Here is a 19786-nt window from a genome sequence, read left to right as displayed (position 1 = left end):
AGAAGAAGAACTAGAATGTACATTTCCTGAAGAAAATGTGAAGTGGTGCTTGCAGTGGCAAAACTCGCCACTCGGTTGCTAGAGTGTGGTACATGATTGCATACGAGCCAACAAACATGTTTGTACGATGTTCTGGTGCTGAGATATGGCTTATTCATGTTGTTCAGGTGGTTGCTAGGGTGTTGCTAGGGTGTTCTGTGTGGTTGCTAGGGCTTTGCTAGGTGGTTGCTAGGGTGTTCTGGGTGGTTGCTATGGTGTTCTGGGTGGTTGCTAGGCGGTTGCTAGGTAGTTGTTAAGGGGTTCTGGGTGGTTGCTAGGCAGTTGCTAAGGTGTCCTGGGTGGTTGCTAGGCGGTTTCTAGGGTATTCTTGGTGGTTGCTAGGGCGTTGCTAGGTGGTTGCTAGGGTGTTCTGGGTGGTTGCTATGGTGTTGCTAGGCAGTTGCTATGGTATTCTGGGTGGATGCTAAGGTGTTGCTAGGCGGTTGCTAGGGTATTTTGGGTGGTTGCTAGGGCGTTGCTAGGCAGTTGCTAGGGTGTTCTGAGTGGTTGCTAAGGTGTTGCTAGGCAGTTGCTATGGTATTCTGGGTGGTTGCTAGGCGGTTGCTAGGCAGTTGCTAAGGGGTTCTGGGTGGTTGCTAGGCGGTTGCTAGGCAGTTGCTAAGGTGTTCTGGGTGGTTGCTAGGCGGTTGCTAGGGTATTCTTGGTGGTTGCTAGGGTGTTGCTAGGTGGTTGCTAGGGTGTTCTGGGTGGTTGCTATGGTGTTGCTAGGCAGTTGCTATGGTATTCTGGGTGGATACTAGGGTGTTGCTAGGCAGTTGCTAGGGTGTCCTGAGTGGTTGCTAAGGTGTTGCTAGGCGGTTGCTAGGGTATTCTGTGTGGTTGCTAGGGCGTTGCTAGGCAGTTGCTAAGGTGTTCTGAGTGGTTGCTAAGGTGTTGCTAGGCGGTTGCTAGGGTATTTTGGGTGGTTGCTAGGGCGTTGCTAGGCAGTTGCTAGGGTATTCTGGGGGTTGCTATGGCGTTGCTAGGCAGTTGCTAGGGTATTCTGGATGGTTGCTAGGGTGTTGCTATGGTGTTGCTAGGGTATTCTTGGTGGTTGCTATGGTGTTGCTGGGCAGTTGCTAAGGTGTTCTGTGTGGTTGCTATGGTGTTGCTAGGCGGTTGCTAGGGTATTCTGGGTGGTTGCTATGGAGTTGCTAGGTGGTTGCTAGGGTATTCTGGGTGGTTGCTAGGCAGTTGCTAGGGTGTTCTGGGTGGTTGCTATGGTGTTGCTAGGCGGTTGCTAGGGTATTCTGGGTGGTTGCTATGGTGTTGCTAGGCGGTTGCTAGGGTATTCTGGGTGGTTGCTAGGCAGTTGCTAGGGTGTTCTGGGTGGTTGCTATGGTGTTGCTAGGCGGTTGCTAGGGTATTCTGGGTGGTTGCTAGGCGGTTGCTAGGGTATTCTGGGTGGTTGCTATGGTGTTCTGGGTGGTTTCTATGGTGTTGTTAGGTGGTTGCTAGGGTATTCTGGTTGGTTGCTAGGGCGTTGCTAGGCGGTTGCTAGGGTATTCTGGGTGGTTGCTAGGGCGTTGCTAGGCAGTTGCTAGGGTATTCTGGGTGGTTGCTATGGTGTTGCTAGGTGGTTGCTAGGGTATTCTGGGTGGTTGCTATGGTGTTGCTAGGTGGTTGCTAGGGTATTCTGGGTGGTTGCTAGGGCATTGCTAGGGTATTCTTGGTGGTTGCTAGGGTGTTCTGGGTGGTTGTTATGGTGTTGCTAGGCAGTTGCTATGGTATTTTGGGTGGATGCTAGGGCGTTGCTAGGCAGTTGCTAGGGTGTTCTGGGTGGTTGCTAGGCAGTTGCTAGGTGTTCTGGGGGGTTGCTAGACAGTTGCTAGGGTGTTCTGGGTGGTTGCTACGGTGTTTTTGGTGGTTACTAGAGCATTTCTAGACATTGCTAGGGTGTTCAGGATGGTTGCTAAGGTATTTTTTTAGTTGCTATGGTGTTACTAGGTGGTTGGTAGTTGTCAAAGATGGTTACTATGGAGTTTTTATAGAGTTATTAAAATCTTTAATAACGAGTGCCTTGAGTACGGCACTCGGCCTGCGGCCTCGTGCCTATGGCCGAATAGGCACAAGCATGGAGCAATATCGCAAGGCCACGAGTGTAATATTGCGTTAAAAAATACAAAAAAATGTAAAAAACATTTTTTTTTGGTTTAGGGTGGTTGCTAGGGAGCTCTTAGTGGTTGCTAGGGTGCTGAAACTGGTTGCTAGGGTGTGGCTATGAAGATTTTAGGCAATTACTTATTGGCTGCTTGATAATATAAATCCTCTGAGGGAGAGAGAGAGGGAGAGACGCAGGGCTGTCAGGCCCTTTGGAGTCTGTGTGTGTGAAAACGGCAGTTGGGATTCAAATGTTTTTAGAACTCCCAATGTAAAGTCAATGGGGACTTTTTTGGCCGCTTTTTCGTCCGCTGTGCGAACATCGTACACCCGATCACTTAGAAAAGTCATAGCACACCTCTCCTCAATGAGCCGGTCGATTTGACACCTCACTCAGGAGTCTGTGACAAACGGTGCGGGGCGCATTACGCGCCGAAAAGTTGTCCAGAATAATAAGAATAATAAGAATAATAAGTATGAGCAATAACAATAGTGATGCTTTCAAAAAAGCACCACTAATAATAATAAGTATGCAAGAGAACACTAATGATGCCTTGCTTTCAGCAAGCACCATTAATAAGTATGAGCAATAACAATAGTGATGCCTTGCTTTCAGCAAGCACCACTAATAATAATAAGTATGAGCAATAACAATAGTGATGCCTTGCTTTCAGCAAGCACCACTAACTAGATTAAAAAGTTCGTCGAGACAAACTTTAAGTTGGCTTGAGAAAGCCGGACCAGAAAGTTTGAAGAAGTTTAAAATAGTTTGGAGTTTAAAGTAGTTTGAAATTTAAATTAGTTTAAAGTTTAAATTAGTTTGAAGTTTAAATTAGTTTGAAGTTTAAATTAGCTTAAAGGGGGGGTGAAATGCTATTTCATGCATACTGAGTTTTTTACACTGGTAAAGAGTTGGATTCCCATGCTAAACATGGACAAAGTTTCAAAAACTAAGTTGTACGTTTGAAGGAGTATTTTTGTTCCAAAAATACTCCTTCCGGTTTGTCACAAGTTTCGGAAAGTTTTTTTCGAGTATGGCTCTGTCTTACGTAAGATAGGGCGGAATTTCCTTATATGGGTCCTAAGGGCACTTCTCCGGTAAGATCGCGGCCGCGCGCGCACTCGTAGACTAGAGCAAGAGAGTGAAAGGAGTTCGCCATCAAAGCGCCCTGCCCGGCTTTTGGGAAGTCAATGTCACCAAAGAAGTGTGTTTTTGGTTGCCAGGGCAAGACAACCCTGCACAGATTCCCAAAGAACCCAGCGTTAAGGAACCCGTGGATGGAGTTTGTTTTCCTGAGCATAAACGGAGTAGTGTAACTGTTAGACTGTTTGTTCCCTGCATTTCGACGATGATTGTTTTATAAACAAAGCCCAGATCTACGGATTTGCAGATCGTCTAATGCTTAAGGATCGAGCAGTCACAATGATAAAGGTTCGCGGTCGTGCGTTGGAACCGGACGGTGAGTAAAACTGTTTGTTGAACAAATGTCTCTGTGTGTTGTCACTAGCTTGGCGCGTTAGCACAGCTAAGCTTCGCCCACAGGGCCCGCCCCCAGCCGCTCGTTTTTTTCCGGAAAGACTCGGTACAGTCTATCTTTCTGTTAAAAATTTAATAAAACAAAAGACTTTTTGGAGATATGAAGGATGCAATATTACTCTATAGGTACTCAAGATTAACAGGAGATTGAGTGAAAATGAGCATTTCACCCCCCCTTTAAAGTTTAAATTAGTTTAAAGTTTAAAGTAGTTTAAAGTTAAAAAGTTGTTGGGGGTTTTCTAGTGAGTTGCTAAGGTGTTCTGGGTGGTTGCTAGGCGGTTGCTAGGGTGTTCTGGGTGGTTGCTATGGTGTTGCTAGGTGGTTGCTAGGGTATTTCCTGCTGGTTGCTAGGCGGTTGCTAGGGTGTTCTGGGTGGTTTCTATGGTGTTGCTAGGCGGTTGCTAAGGTATTCTGGGTGGTTGCTAGGCGGTTGCTAAGGTATTTTGGGTGGTTGCTAGGGTGTTGCTAGGCGGTTGCTATGGTGTTCTGGGTGGTTGCTAGGCGGTTGCTAGGGTGTTCTGGGTGGTTGCTATGGTGTTGATAGGTGGTTGCTAGGCGGTTGCTAGGGTGTTCTGGGTGGTTGCTATGGTGTTGCTAGGCGGTTGCTAAGGTATTCTGGGTGGTTGCTAGGTGGTTGCTAGGCGGTTGCTAGGGTTTTCTGGGTGGTTGCTATGCTGTTGCTAGGGTGTTCTGGGTGGTTGCTAGGCGGTTGCTAGGGTGTTTTGGGTGGTTGCTAGGCGGTTGCTAAGGTGTTCTGGGTGGTTGCTATGGTGTTGCTAGGCGGTTGCTAGGGTATTCTGGGTGGTTGCTAGGCGGTTGCTAGGCGGTTGCTAGGGTGTTCTGGGTGGTTGCTATGGTGTTGCTAGGGGGTTGCTAAGGTATTCTGGGTGGTTGCTAGGCGGTTGCTAGGGTGTTCTGGGCTGTTGCTATGGTGTTACTAGGTGGTTGGTAGTTGTCACAGATAGACATGTGCCGGTATTCGGTAATGCGATAAATCGCGGTAATGAATATGCACGATGTTGGAGAGGAAAGAATACTGCTAGGCTCTAGTTCTACTTGTTAGCAGTATACACCCCTGGGTGTCGGTCAGGACACAAGGAATGAGGAGACTGATGCTTCTTTCCAAAGTGTATTGAATATTAGTCTAAAATAACAAAAAAAACATATTACATTAGTAAGTAGAAATGTGTACATTTCACAGATGAATCAGTCACTTTTTAATTAAGAATACTAACATATTCAGTATTACCTCTAAATCACAGTTAAATCTCACAATATGCATAGGATGAGCAATTGAGGACAATAAAACTATTGGTCTGGTAACAAAATGGCTTTGGCACTAACATATTAATGAATCCAGATGCATCACCAAACAATCTAATTTCCGAAATTAGTATAATCAAAAGGAAATAATACTGGATAATTCTTCTGCAGAATAATTAGTTAACAGATTACAGACATATAACTTAAACTGTCACATTTGACTATATCTAGCATAAATCACGTATTAGTTTTCTGTCAGACGATAGCACATGAATCGGTACATGTCCGGGCATGTACATTTAAATGCACAAAGCTTAATATCCACTGAAAACACGGTTAAAACATAGAGAAATCAGAGAAAAACTTACTTTATGGTCATGTACTAATACTTTTAACACCAAAACGCCACCGAACATCCAAATAACAGGCAGGAATAAACTTCTAGGTGAGCAGTTGCTGTTCTCTCAGGAATATACTGTATATTGACGCAGCAGACAGCAAACAATAACAACAGTGCCTCCTTCTGGAAACACCGGGTATTGCACTCTAAAATAACTATCAGTCTTAATAGAAATAATAGAAGTCTTCTTTCTCCAGGAGCCTTTTATACACACGATATTGTTATCGCGGGCACTTCAAAATACCGTGAAAAATAATAGATCTGAATTTTGATTTTTAGAACGCGCATTATAGCTTATTTTCCATCAACCGCTTAAACAAACACTGCGTATATGCTGCGCGAAACACGTGCGCACTCTGATGTAAACAATCGCCACGTGTATAAGCATGCGGCCGGTGCGCACTTCTAGTCTAATGTAAACAGTCCTCACATGGAGAAGCAGCATGGTGGAAGGAGGAACGCCGCCGCCTACAGTCTATGGCCGCCGCCGATCTATCCGGATCCATCCCGCTTCTAAAAGCAGAGCTGCCAACTCGACGCGACTCTTCACACGCTCACGCCACACATCCGTTTTCTCACGCAGAGAAAAATCGCGAAGCAAAGAGGACACGAAGACCGTCAAACAAGACAGAGCAGGTTACTTTTGATATGAAACAGGAGAACAATTGTGTCACAGAACGTTACATTTAAACCATTTAATGACCAGCAGCATGTTAGATGACTAAAACAAATAGATAAAGAGTATTTTGCTGAATATGTGCACTGCACTTTTTTACATATTTATTATATTTTTACTTGTGTCATTACATAATTGTTATTATAATGAAAACCACATTATATTTGATTTAATTAGTTATGTGTAACCTTTAATAATACCAGCTGATAGGGCTCTATATGGTATAGCATTATGTGAGATATTTTTTTTCATGAGAAAAAAATAACATGTGGGCTATCTACTGTAGCCTTCCTAATATTTATCCAAAATTAGTCAATATTGAATCAAGATTTAAATCAAATTCCAAGTATTGAATTGAAATCGTTAAATTTGTGTTAAGCAATACAAACAGTAGCCTACCAGTCATTGTATCATGTAATCATTGTAACATGTTGTCACTAAACTTAATAAAATTCAGTTTAGTTACCAAATGTTTTGACAATCACAATTACACCTTGTGATGCAAGTTTTATTTTATTTTTACATCCCCCCCCCCCCCAATCCATCTGTTTCTCATTTGCAATTAAAATATCGTGATAATACCGTATACCGTGATAAAAGCTCACTCAATTAATCGCAGCATGAAAATGTGATACCGGCACATGCCTAGTCACAGATGGTTACTATGGAGTTTTTATAGAGTTCTTAGCATGATCTTGGCATGATTTAGCACTTAACTAATCGCTATTAGCATGTAGCTATTCACTGCTAGCATGTGTAGCATGTTGGAAGTGCTGTTTGCTAGCATGAGTCAAAAGAGCCAAATCTCATCTCTATACGATGTTCTGATACAGAGAAATAGGTCTTGCAAAACGGTTGCTAGGGTACTCAAGTTTGGTTGCTATGGAGTTGCTTGGGAGCTGGAAGCTTTAAACTTAAAGGGGGGGGTGAAATGCTCATTTTCACTCAATCTCCTGTTAATCTTGAGTACCTATAGAGTAATATTGCATCCTTCATATCTCCAAAAAGTCTTTTGTTTTATTATATTAATCAAAGAAAGATAGGGTGTACCGAGTCTTTCCGGAAAAAAACGAGCGGCTGGGGGCGGGCCGTGTGGGCGAAGCTTAGCTGTGCTAACGCACCGAGCTAGTGACAACACACAGAGACATTATTTGTTCAACAGTTACTCACCGTCCGGTTCCAACGCACGACCGCGAACCTTTATCATTGCGACTGCTCGATCCTTAAGCATTAGACGATCTGGGCTTTGTTTATAAAACAATCATCGTCGAAATGCAGGGAACAAACAGCTACACAACTCCGTTTATGCTCAGGAAAACAAACTCCATCCACGGGTTCCTTAACGCTGGGTTCTTTGGGAATCTGTGCAGGGTTGTCTTGCCCTGGCAACCAAAAACACACTTCTTTGGTGACATTGACTTCCCAAAAGCCGGGCAGGGCGCTTTGATGGCGAACTGCTTTCACTCTCTTGCTCTGGTCTAAGAGTGCGCGCGCGGCCGCGATCTTACCGGAGAAGTGCCCTTAGGACCCATATAAGGAAATTCCGCCCTATCTTACGTAAGACAGAGCCATACTCGAAAAAAACTTTCCGAAACTTGTGACAAACCGGAAGGAGTATTTTTGGAACAAAAATACTCCTTCAAACGTACAACTTAGTTTTTGAAACTTTGTCCATGTTTAGCATGGGAATCCAACTCTTTACCAGTGTAAAAAACTCAGTATGCATGAAATAGCATTTCACCCCCCCTTTAATAAGTTTAAAATGGTTTGAAGTTTAAAGTAGTTTACGAGTTTTTGAGTTTTGAGTTTATAAGTTTAAATGAGTTTAGAGTTTAAGTTTAAATGAGTTTAGAGTGTGTGTGTGACACACACACACACACACACACACACACACACACACACTCAGAGTTTATGAGTTTAGAGTTTATAAGTGTACAGGTTTTTGAGTTTAGTTTATAAGTTTAAATGAGTTTTGAGTTTATAAGTTTAAATGAGTTTGGTGCACCCGCTTCGGATGTTATCACCCGATTGAATGGACATTATCAGTGGTTATCGGCCCATTCGTATGGGCCAGTAGGGCCCTACTGTGCCTCCTAGCAGGTGCAGTAGGTTTTTATCATCTATTCACATCGCTGATCAGCATCATACAGGAAGACTCTCGATCCAGTCCCCCAGGAATACAGTCCGCCGCCAGACCTCAAACTTCCCGCGACTTTCAGGTAAAATGACAGAAAATTACATTTACATTTACATTTATCTGACGCTTTTTATCCAAAGCGACTTACAATTGCTATACATGTCAGAGGTCGCACGCCTCTGGAGCAACTAGGGGTTAAGTGTCTTGCTCAGGGACACATTGGTGTCTCACAGTGGATTCGAACCCGGGTCTCTCACACCAAAGGCTTGTGTCTTATCCACTGCGCCATCACCACCCCATTAAGACATTTTCAACTGTTCCTATTTAGTTTATGAGCTAAAAAAAAACATTTTTTAGAAAACTGTTATATTAAAGCTATAATAAGGTAACATAAAAGAGTTTAAACGAAATTCCAGATATTGTTTTTATTGATTTTTTTTTTCATTTGCATTTACTGTATTTACCGGTCAAGCTAGCATTCGGCTACAGTTTACTACAAAAACGTTGTTGTTTTTTTAATCGAAACAAAACTGTTAGTATTACTAACAATTTAGCTTCCACCATGGCTAACTAATGAGTTAAAAAAAGTTAGCAGATGAGGGGGGAAAACGATTTATTACACCGTGAGTTTCCTGTAAATTACACCTTTTAGCCTTAAAGCCGTTCTGTGTAATGACTACACTGTACATATATTTTGTATCTGCTTCATACAAACTCTTCATTCAGGCTATATCATGCTCGTATATACCTACTGTATATAGTGATAGTGATATCAGGTTTGTGGTAGCTCTATTTTGATTTATGTAAGCTAGCAACAACAGGCTAACGTTAACAAAAATGCATTACTTGAATTAACCTTGAACTTGAAACATAAAACCTATACACAGGTCTTTCTATCTGTCTGCTTTCCTGCTTATGTTTCTCTGTACTTGACTTTGTCCATCTCATTTTACAACTTTTGATTCCCAGATTAGGAAAAACTGTTCCAAGATTGCAGTGGTAAGTTTGTTTATAATTTGTCCATATTGCATTATTGTAAATAAGGTTTTAACCAAGCTGCATGGATTTAGTGGGCTGATTGTGAAATATGTGTAAAGGCAAGTTTATATCCATTTATATTCCAGGTTGAAGATGGCTCAGAGAGGTACTTGTATTTACTAATCTAGAAGCCTAAGTCTAGTGTGTAAAAGAAAACTGGTATGGTGTGCAAAATCCACTCTTTCCCTCAGCATTATGTTTTTTTAAATAACTGGTTTATTACTGACTACCTTTATTACTGTCTAACGGGTTATAATCCCATGTCATTAATTTTGTTTACTGTCTTTCAGAACTGGATTGGAAATTACAAGAGATCCCAAAAAGGTTCTGAGACCCGGCCCTCAAAGCCAAAGTTTTACACTCGGGATTTGTCACCATACAACCTTTTTTGCAGGGATGTTCTCCGAAAGAAAGGTGAGAGGGACTGTTTGTCATATTAGAATTTCATGTTGTCAATTTTCATCAGTGGTTCACAAGGGTCATGAAACTAACGTTTAGTATACTATTTGGCAGGCACTTTACATGTAGAAGTTACATAGATTGATATAAGACTGGTCTGTTTGTTGATGTATTTACAAATTATTGTTTGAAAGGTGGATTTCACAATCCAAGGGCAAACCGAGGTGTCAGACACATTTTCTGCAGACTGTAAAGTGTTAAAGGAGAACTCCGGTCAATTTTAACATTGAGCTCATTTTTTTGTAAATTTGGAGTGCTGTCAATACAGAGAACAACGACAAAAATCGGTGTTGCCTACACCGTGTTATCCTCTTTTTAAAATTTGCACCCTGTTGACTTCAATGGGGCAAGTTTTAAACCTGCTTTTAGCCTCTTAACATCCTTGATGTGTCATTATAAGTGCACAGCTAATGTGAGTGATTCCTTTAGAGTGAACATGGGTGAATCTGGGACAATCGATTACTCTGGACTTCAACCCGAAAACAGGAAATAAATACAGGTATGAGCGCTGGTTGAATTAACTTCATTTTTATTCATATCTTTCACATCTACTGCAGTCAGATTGACCCGCGTTCACTCTGAAGGAATCACTCACATGACCTGTGCACTTGTAATGACACATCAATAATGTTAAGAGGGTAAAAGCTGGTTTAAAATATGCCCCATTTAAGTCAACAGGGTGCAAATTTTAAAAAGAGGATAACACTGTGTAGGCAACACCGATTTTTGTCGTTGTTCTCTGTATTGACAGCACTCCAAATTTACAAAAAAATGAGCTCAATGTTAAAATTGACCGGAGTTCTCCTTTAAGTTTACTGTGCATTCATTTTTCTTCAGGGACTATGAAGGATATAAAAGGCAGGTGGTCCACACTAGAGGAGAAGCAGAAAGACAAATATAAACAGGAAGCAGCAGCGCTGAGGGCACAAGGGCAAGACCTTAGCATTGAAATGAGGGAGCTCAAAATAAAAAAAAATCTGAACCAGCTGAAATTACAGGTTTGGAAAGAAGGGAACTTAAAGGCAGGGTCCATGATGTTTTTAAAATACATTTTTACAATATTGATTTAATTCCACTTCAACAACTGTTTGTGACCAATTAATTAGATGATCTATCACAAAAGACATTACTAACATTTAGTAACCTGGTGAACATACAGGACTGAAAAACACCAACCAGTCATTTCACAAGGATGAAGAAATGATTGAATGGTCATATGTCAATCAAAAACAGTTGGCATTGGTCCCTCCCCCAGACGGGTCCAAGCATTGCATGTTACTGTACTCTGGACGTGTGGTTTCGGGGCGAAGTCTGAAGAAAGGGGTTTGGACTTCTGAATTGTATATTTTCAAAATTTAGCTTGCTCAAGCTGTTTTTCCAGAAACTTGGACCCTGCCTTTAATTTGATTTGATAAGTGGGATTGTTGTTGTAGATTTAAGGATGATTAACCACAAGTGCGAATGGAGCAGAACACAATGGCTGTTTGTGTTCATATTTTGATTCTTTGATGATTCAGCATTCATACCAATTATATTCTTCACATTTTTTCTGCACATCATTTAGACTCTTAATGTTTAGTAAATGTAATTTCCTTAAGCACTTATTTCTCACAATATTTTCACCCAGTAAAAGTGTTTTCATATAGATTGCCATGCCCTGTTATGAGTTGCTTCTTCAGTATATGTTGGAATGTTGGTATGCATGTTGGATTTTTTAATTTGATATTCTTTTTTACCTGAAAATGGTAAAGGTGTCCAAACTTGAGGAGTTGGGTGTTGAGACGGCCATTTTATCTTTTGACCGACAAAAGTCTGGCCTAGAGGTCTACGAAGTCAGCAGCAAAGGGGCAGCTGACTTCCTTGACTCCACAGACACAGCAAACAACTTTGCACTGCACTTCAAAGGTGATACTGTTTTTATGAAAAACTACACAAATGGCTTGTAATAGTGCAAAGATACATAATACAATTCTGTTAGATAAATGATATGGTTTGTCCTTACGTTTGCAGCCAATTCCTCTTGCACTACCGACAGCACCACCCACAGCAACAAAGGTCAAGTCAATGACCTGGTTAAGAAAGTGCAGGACCTCTTCAATCAAAGATATAGTAAGCATATTTTCTAACTTTTTTTTAGGCAAATGTGAAAAATTTATAAATATTTACATATATTAATGAGCTAATATGCCTCCATGAATCTGTGGCATTTTAAGTAACTTGTTAAATTGTTTACCTATAGCATACAATCTTAAGAATTACATGTTTACAGTCTATGCACTGATTATAAACAGGTAGGGAAGTCGGAATTGTCAAACTGAAAAATTGTGTGCATGCATGAGCATATTCATGTCTTTCAGAGGAGGCTGGAGGTTCTGGAAGGCTCCCTTACCAGGCCTTGTTAAACCGAGGCCTGACGGTAGTTGGACTGCCAAATGGCCTTGGTCTAAGGAAGCCATCTTTTTATGGAAGACACCAATTAGATGCCATTTTGAAAGATGCTGAGCAGATTTCATTTGAAATTAGTAAGTCATATTTAGACTTACTAGTGGCAGTTGTATTTCTGCATGCTATTTCGCTCTTTGAACACTGAGCGAATAATGAGGTAACAAAAATATTACAATATTGTGCAGGGCCATTATAAACATCCCAAACTGATTTTTGTGTTTTGTTTCAGAATCAAAATTATAGTGGAACACCATTTTTAAGGCACCTCTCCAGATAGTCTTTACATAGTTGAATATGATTTTGGAGACTGTGATTGCCCATTACAGTGGTTTACATTTACAAACTATGAAATGAATAAATCTATTCCTTTCATTGTTGTAACTTATATTCCCTGTATGATAATATAGGATTTTTTCCTCCAGCAATTACGTGTCATGCATATCCTCCATACAGTAAGTGTACCTTTTTTGCCTTAACATATAAAGCAGATGCGACACAATGCAGTCCAACTGGGATGGGAGAGGGTGTTCTTGAGGACATGGACCCAGAAGCCACGGCAGACAATATCCATACAAAGGAAGGATGCCAGTCAGTGGAAGAGTTACTGCAACCTATGTGTGGAAATGGTAATTATTTGTAACTGATTTCTTTTTAATGCCAGTGGCTACAACCCAAATGCGTTTTATTAGATTGAGATTGGTGCACAGACAAATGCTCACAAAACTAACAGAAAAAGAGAGAAAAGCTCACAAATTGTTTAACCATATTTATTTTTTAAAAAGAAAAATGAATATCACATAGGTCTTCGCATGCAGTAGGGATCACACCCACAGCGCAAAGAGACGTCCAAACGGCGCATATTTTAAGTGGTTTCTGGACACCCAAATTACATCCCCTACAGGTTTACAACGTGACACCAGACGACTTCTTTTTTCCAACGTCTACTGAATGTCAAGTATTGATGTCCACATTACTTCTGTATAAAGGCTAATTGTGTCCAGATTTGGTCAATGTCAAATTTAGTATGTTTTTTAATACAATTTGTGAGCATATGTCATGGAATCATTGATATCTGGTGACTGTGGAGGTTGTTGGAGGACAGTGAACTCATTATGATGTTGAAGAAAGCAGCTGGAGATGATCTGAGCTTTGTGACATGGTGCATTATCCTGCTGGAAGTAGCCATCAGAAGATGCTCCACTGTGCTCAGAAAGGGATGAACATGGTCAGCAGCAATACTCAGGTAGGCTGTGCTGGTTAAACCATGCCACGTTGGGACTAAGGGGCCCAAAGTTGGGACAAGAAACCCCCCCACCACCATTCCAGCAGCAGCAGCTGAAGCGTTGATGGGCGGCAGGATGGATCCATGCTTTCATGATGTCTCCAGCAGATTCTGAGCCTACCATCTGAATGTGGAGCTGAAATGGAGACTCATCAGACCAGACAATATTTATTTTCTGCATTTTTAAGACCATTCTCTGGAAACCCTAGAGATGGTTGTGGGTGAAAATCCCAGTAATACTCAGACCAACAACCATGCCACATTCAAAGTCCCTTAAATCCCCTTTCTTCCTCATTCTGATGCTCAGGTTGAACTTCAGCAAGTCTTCTTCACCATGTCTACATGACTAGATGTGTTGAGATGCTGCTATGTGATTGGCTGGTTAGATATTTGTGTTCATAAGCAGTAGCACAGCTGTATATAATAAAGTGTCCAGTGAATGTCAATACTAACACTACTTACTGTATCCAATAGTCATGGGTCATATAAATGCTGACAAATTGGATTACAAATTTTCCATTAATAATATAAGGTACAAGATATGTATCGAGTTTTTATCATATTGTTTTATGTACTGTAGGTGCACAGCAGATAGCAGAGAACTTCCCTGGAACTTCTTCAGCCACTTATGTCGTTATGATGACTGCAGATGACAGTATGTATTGAAATTGTACTATTCCACAGCAAAATATACATTATCCTTGCAACCACGAGTCTTATTGTCTATTGCAGGGTCTTCATATGAAAATGTTTAAGTTAAATTATTTTAGGATAACATTTATGATGTATATGATACAGCACTTTGAGACTTGTTTCACAGAGATAAAGTGCTTTATAAATAAAATACATTATTATTATTATAATATGAGGCTTGTGTGTCTCTGTATTTTTTCAGGTTGTCACTATAAGAGATGACTTTTGTAGTATTCAACCACCATATCAGATCAACTCAAAGTCGCTGAGCTTGCAAGCTTTCAGTTGAGCTGGCCAGTTGTAACAGAAATAGCCGCCTTTGAGACATTATTTTAAATATGTTTAATACTGTTGGTTGGTTTGGTTGGTTGATTGATTGATTACAAAATTTACATAAAAAAAACTTATTTTTTGTTTTTCCTTACTTCCTTTTTTCTTGGTAGGTCAAGACACCTGCTGTGTCTGCCGCATCCATTTTGGTGACAAGAGAAAGAATGCTACCAAAAAATGGCGTTCATGGTCACAGTGTACAGTGTGTCAATTCTGGTCACATACTGCATGTGGTTTTAAAAGCAACATGTGCCAACACTGTCAGTGCTGAAACACCTAAAATAAATGTCTTTGTGGTTTTGTTTAAAATGTTTTTTGCATGCCTTTTGTAATCATTACACAGCATGAATTAAAGTTTCACATTATTAAGAAGCATGGTTTTAGTAATTTCTTTACATGGATGTTTGTATACATGTGAACGGGGTGGGGGTGGGATATTTTTGTTTTAGGGCGTGCTGTTTATGTTCAGATGTGTTTGCTCTGTGCAGTGCGTGATTGTTAAACTGTTAAAAAAATAAATAAAGATATTGTTGGAAAAAAGAAGCATGGTTTACTGTGAATTGGGGAGTTATTTGAGTTCATGTGATGCACACTTACAGAATGTTTATTTTTTATTCTGAGAAATTCCTGGAACATAAATGTTTTCAATCTCCACCACCACAATAACGTTTTTATTCACAGATATGATGGATATAAATGGTATAAATCGTAATACATATGTATAGATACATGTACACTACCGCTCAAATGTTTGGGATCACTTTCCCATTAAATCCAATGGGAAAGTGATCCCAAACTTTTGAGCTGTAGTGTACATGTATGGATATATGCCTGTATTCCTTATTTACTGAGACTGCTTCAAATCCCCAATGAGATTAATAAATCAGACTATTGAATGGGAAGGATTAACACCCAAAAGTTCAATCTTGGTCTCATCCAACCCAGTCTCATATAAAAACGTACCCTGACTACGTTGGTCCAAAGTGCAAAACGTAGAGGGGTTACAATAATGGCCCTTAAATTGTATGACTGTTACATTTTTTTTGCCTATTCTTTTCCTATTGTTTTCCGTCCGAGTCACGTGACTTTCGAGATTCCGGCTGTGAGAACAAAAAACATGGCGGACATTTCTTTCATTTTTAGTGAAAAATAACCTTAGTGGGTGGAGGTTTATTCTGTGGCTCAATTGTTTATTTAGGTGGATCAGCATGGACACACTGAAGGAGGGTCAAAACAATCCACAAAGCTGTGTGTCTGGTTTGATGAAGACAAAGATGGTCAACCTCTGCCAAAAAGATGTAGAGCTGGGGAGAGACGAAAGCGAAATTCAGCTAACGTTACTGGTTGTTGTTTTTTTGTTTGTTTTTTCATCATTCATTATTCATTGAGCAAGTTCTAAATGGATATTCATATTTTTACAGTTTCTTCAGCAACCGTTACACCCTCCTGTGCTCCGTCTACCAGCACAACTGAAGACAGTGTGACCATCGAAAATTTAGGTTTTTTTCACTTAATACTTGTTTCCTCATTTGTTATGTGGTAATTGCCCAGATTTACCATTGCCTTCTTCTATTTCATTTTCAGACTCCCTCATTCAAGATGTCCGAGACCTCTTGGGAAGTGGTGCTGAACAACCTCTCCCCTCACATTGGAGGAACAGGCAAACTTCCTCTCTGGAGAATTGGACAGTAATGAGGCCCTTCATGGTGAACAATATGTTGTCATCTGAGAAGCCCAAGGAGGGGGTTTGCCATCATTGTGGACACAAGGCTGCAGTAGTGATGTGTAGGGACTGTTTACCACGATCACTCTACTGCACAGCCTGTGACCTTTCCACACATGAGGCCCTGGTGCTTCATAACAGAGCATCCATGGTGGAGGGGTTCTTCAGACACCTGCCGCCATCCACTTTTGTTCAGCAGGATGAGGGAGGGAAGTTCTCCTATTATGAAAAAGGTAGTTTTTAAGTCTCAGGTTATATAGGCTGTTTTACATTTTACATGAACCCTGGTTTACTCCAACAAACATGCTGGATGAAGTTTTGTTTGATAGAAACAACACCCTCACTGTTTCATTTACACTAATACTGTATGTAAACTAATTCTGCTTTTTAGATTGCATGTTACCAATCGTTCCTCCCTGCTGCGACTGCTCCACTGGGCAAACAAGCTTTTCCAAGGGAAAGCCAGTTATTTTAATTGGAATGAATGGTAACTTTTTTTTATTTCTTCATATTGTTTTTTTTGTTTCTTGCGAACAAGAGATAATTGTTTTTCTCTGAAATTTCAGGAAGATACAACCTCTTCCTTCCATCAGTAAACTGCTCCTGTGGAAAAACTTTGCCAGTGACCATAAGTGATCTGGTTGAAAGTGGTTACTGGCCAGCCACTGTCAATTTTGAGACCTTGTACATGGTAGACTTGTTCACCACGTATGAGGATCTAAAAATCACTGCCCCAGGGATGTCGAGACAAGCTTTTGTCAGCATGCTCGAGTGTCGTACAAAACTCTTCGGGCGAGTGAGTGGACTCATCATTTAAGTTATCTTATTAGGATTACCTTTTAAATAACTGATTCATTGTTAGGACTTGTTCTTACAATCCCCAAAATTTCAGTACATATTTCTTGACAGAGCCCATTCTTCGTCATGACCACGGTCTGTCTGAAGCCAACCTTCGAAACAGTTACTTACTGTTTTGTTTTGTTTTGTTCACTTTTGCTCTCAGAGTGGTAAGATATGTGGGGACACAATGCAGAGGGCCTTCCTCTAATGGGCCTATGCCAAATTTGAGGTTGACAAGCTGTCTCAGGTCCAGCATTTTCAGTGCCCTGCATGCACACCCTCCATGTTGGCAGTTGCAGTGGATGGGAACCGCAAATTATATCGTTTCAGAAGCCAACCAGGGTGTGTAACATTCATGTACAATGAAATGCTAGTGAGCCACAAATTACTTTTATACAATACATTTTACCCACATCTACATATATCTTTCAAGACCTGATGGGTTTTTGATGGAGTCTTTTTGGCCAATGATGCTGAGGTGTCCTCCTTTGTTGATTACATCCATGGAACAACTGGACATGTAAGCTAAATTTATATTTCTTCATGTGTAACACCACAATTTCACATTTTTATGAATGCTTGCCAGTTTTTTCCCCCAAAATTTAAACATTATTTGGTTTATTTAAGTAATAGAGGGGCATTACTGCATCAAATGCCATAATACCATGATTTACAGCTTATTTTGTAAAATGTAACTGTGTAAATGTCTGTATTTGCCCTCATCTGTTTAAGAATCCAGGGAAAGGGAGATGTGGTGCGGGTCAGTGGACCGCAGCTCGAGAGTCCGCCAACAAGTCTGCAAGCAAACTGGACAAGGAAGGTGTTGAAGTTGCTGTCTGCCGTCATGGGGTTTTGCTGAAGGGACTGAATATGTTCCGTGGAGAATTTTGCATACCCATTATATCTCCAGAAACAGCTAGCTTCACAGACCGTCCAGTTCTTTTGCTCTGATGTGGTCTGCAAATATTGGCCATATCTGCAGAGAGTTGTGGACCACTGTCCAGAGTTGGAGGACTTGCTGAACATGCGCCCATTTCTCTCCATCATGCATGCAAAAGCGCATTCATGGATGTGTGAGGTAATCATGACAATTAGATGTATTTCTTACCATTTGTACCACACATTATGATTGTCTGTCCTCTGCCCCTACTTGTTGTTTTCCAAATAATAACATTCATGTAAATGTGTTACAGTTAAAATGGGGGGGACGCAATCAAGAAGGAGCTGGAACAACAATCGGGGAGGAGGTTGAACAGGTTAACAGCTTCCTCTCCCGAGCAGCCATATGTTCCAAGTACATGTCAAAAGCCGGTAAGCATTTTTAATGTATAGTTGTGTCCAAATTGAGACCAAGGGGTTTGAACACTGATGCTCGGCCTTTGCATTTTAGAGTTGCTCCCTTAGAAAACAACTGTCTAGTCAGTACTTTTACACTGATCAGGATTCTATTTTTTTATTTAACTTCTGACTCGTTAATTAAGTGTATGATTATTTCCAGGCTTATGTGACAATATTAGAGAATGATCAATGTAGTATCTGACCTTTGGTCCTCACTGTGAACAAGAGATAATTGTTAAAATTACTGCACATACATTGTGTATCAAGTTCGCACAGACATGCTAACAATCCAGGCAAGTGGCTGGAACAAGCGAAAGGCAGAAGACCTTGACCGGACATTGGCCAAAAGATACATCAAGGTACTAACTAGGCAAATATGTATAATAACATTTTTGTTTTTAAATTGTCTCAGCATTTGTTAACATGGACATTTCTTTTGGACAGACTGTACAAAGGATTGCAGAGGCAACAAAGGACCTGGAGAAACTCACCGCTGAGTTATCTCTACAGCAAACACAGTCCAGCAGTGGGTGTCTGATGTTCAGCAGTGGACCTCAGGTACTTTGAAAAAATTATTTAATGGCATATTTTAAAGAATCATTGGCTCTTGTACAGGGGATCTGAAAAGAGGCTGATTGTAAACTGAAATGGGCATTAATTTGTTTGTTGTCGTAAAAAGGAGCAACAATCCAAAATGACCTGCAGAGGACCATCGAGGGGCTATATTTGGGCATCAAACAGCGAAAATTTCAGCTGTATCGTCAGTTTGGTGAGAGCAGAAAAGGCCACTAGTAATGCAGATTTGTGAAAAAATGAATTCACTACTGATTTATACATAGTAAAAATAGCAAAGCCATTTATAAAAAAAAAAAGTATGTTTACTACAAGTCAGGGCAGCATACTGAAAAACTGTCAAAATCATAATAAGGTTGAGTGCAATATCCAAATATTTCCAATATTTCTGCAAAGTGCAGAGATGTCTTGACCTACCAATTTTGTCCTCTATTTTAAAGAAAATATGATTGTTTAAAATAGATTCCGAAAAAAAAAATTTTCACAATTTTTCAAATGATAATTAAACTTGTGATGCAAAAATGATCACACAAAATCTGTCACAATAATCATAACACATACATGCATATTGTGAAGTCCTATTTTGTATGGTGCTATTGTGTAGTCATCGTGTGAATGCACACTCATTTTGTGTTTCTCATTGTAGGTGGGAATAAGCGAAGGCATCAACTGAGAAGAAAGATTGCTGTTGAGAAGAAAGCCTTGGAAGTTGCCATCAATGACCACAATGCTACTGTGGGGGAAGTTGAAAAACTGCCTCCTCCCAATGAACTCCTGGCTGTGAACAACTACTCCTGGCCATGGGAATGTAAGTACTTCCTCTGAAATGCACTGAATACAAATTGTTTGATGCACACATCTTGATGTAAATATGGAATCTGATGTAAAAAATGTTAAGACATTGGGCAATATG

The 19786-nt window shown here is 40.5% G+C and overlaps 2 protein-coding genes across 2 annotated transcripts; both read left to right on the top strand.

The window, feature by feature from the left end:
- Window positions 1–9476: 9476 nt before the first annotated feature.
- Window positions 9477–12734, top strand: LOC307149368 (general transcription factor II-I repeat domain-containing protein 1-like; the record flags this gene model as incomplete). The annotated part of the gene is made up of 5 exons (XM_079855659.1): window positions 9477–9604; window positions 11401–11554; window positions 11660–11758; window positions 12007–12171; window positions 12583–12734. Exons 1-5 carry the CDS (start codon window positions 9587–9589, stop codon window positions 12732–12734), a joined length of 588 nt encoding a protein of 195 aa, XP_079711785.1. The 5' UTR covers window positions 9477–9586.
- A 2868-nt stretch (window positions 12735–15602) lies between these two features.
- On the top strand, window positions 15603–19572 carry LOC307150423 (uncharacterized protein). Its single transcript, XM_079857652.1, has 11 exons — window positions 15603–15742; window positions 15821–15898; window positions 15984–16609; window positions 16689–16918; window positions 17126–17482; window positions 17695–18040; window positions 18156–18273; window positions 18568–18659; window positions 18745–18858; window positions 18980–19069; window positions 19520–19572. The coding sequence occupies exons 6-11, from the start codon at window positions 17987–17989 to the stop codon at window positions 19544–19546; spliced, it is 495 nt and encodes a 164-aa protein (XP_079713778.1). The 5' UTR covers window positions 15603–15742; window positions 15821–15898; window positions 15984–16609; window positions 16689–16918; window positions 17126–17482; window positions 17695–17986; the 3' UTR covers window positions 19547–19572.
- The last annotated feature ends 214 nt before the right edge of the window (window positions 19573–19786 follow it).

Source organism: Squalius cephalus (genome assembly GCF_949319135.1).
Source record: "Squalius cephalus genome assembly, chromosome: 2".
In the NCBI taxonomy this organism is placed as follows: Eukaryota; Metazoa; Chordata; class Actinopteri; order Cypriniformes; family Leuciscidae; genus Squalius; species Squalius cephalus.
Note: the sequence above shows the minus strand (reverse complement) of the source record. Positions and strands in the feature narration are given on the sequence as shown.

Coding starts and splice junctions, on each gene's coding strand:
- LOC307150423 (XM_079857652.1), top strand. CDS start 17,987: ATGCGCCCATTTCTCTCCATCATGCATGCAAAAGCGCATTCATGGATG. Junction 18,859..18,979: donor TGTTCAGCAGTGGACCTCAG/GTACTTTGAAAA, acceptor TGTCGTAAAAAG/GAGCAACAATCCAAAATGAC. Junction 19,070..19,519: donor TCAGCTGTATCGTCAGTTTG/GTGAGAGCAGAA, acceptor TTCTCATTGTAG/GTGGGAATAAGCGAAGGCAT.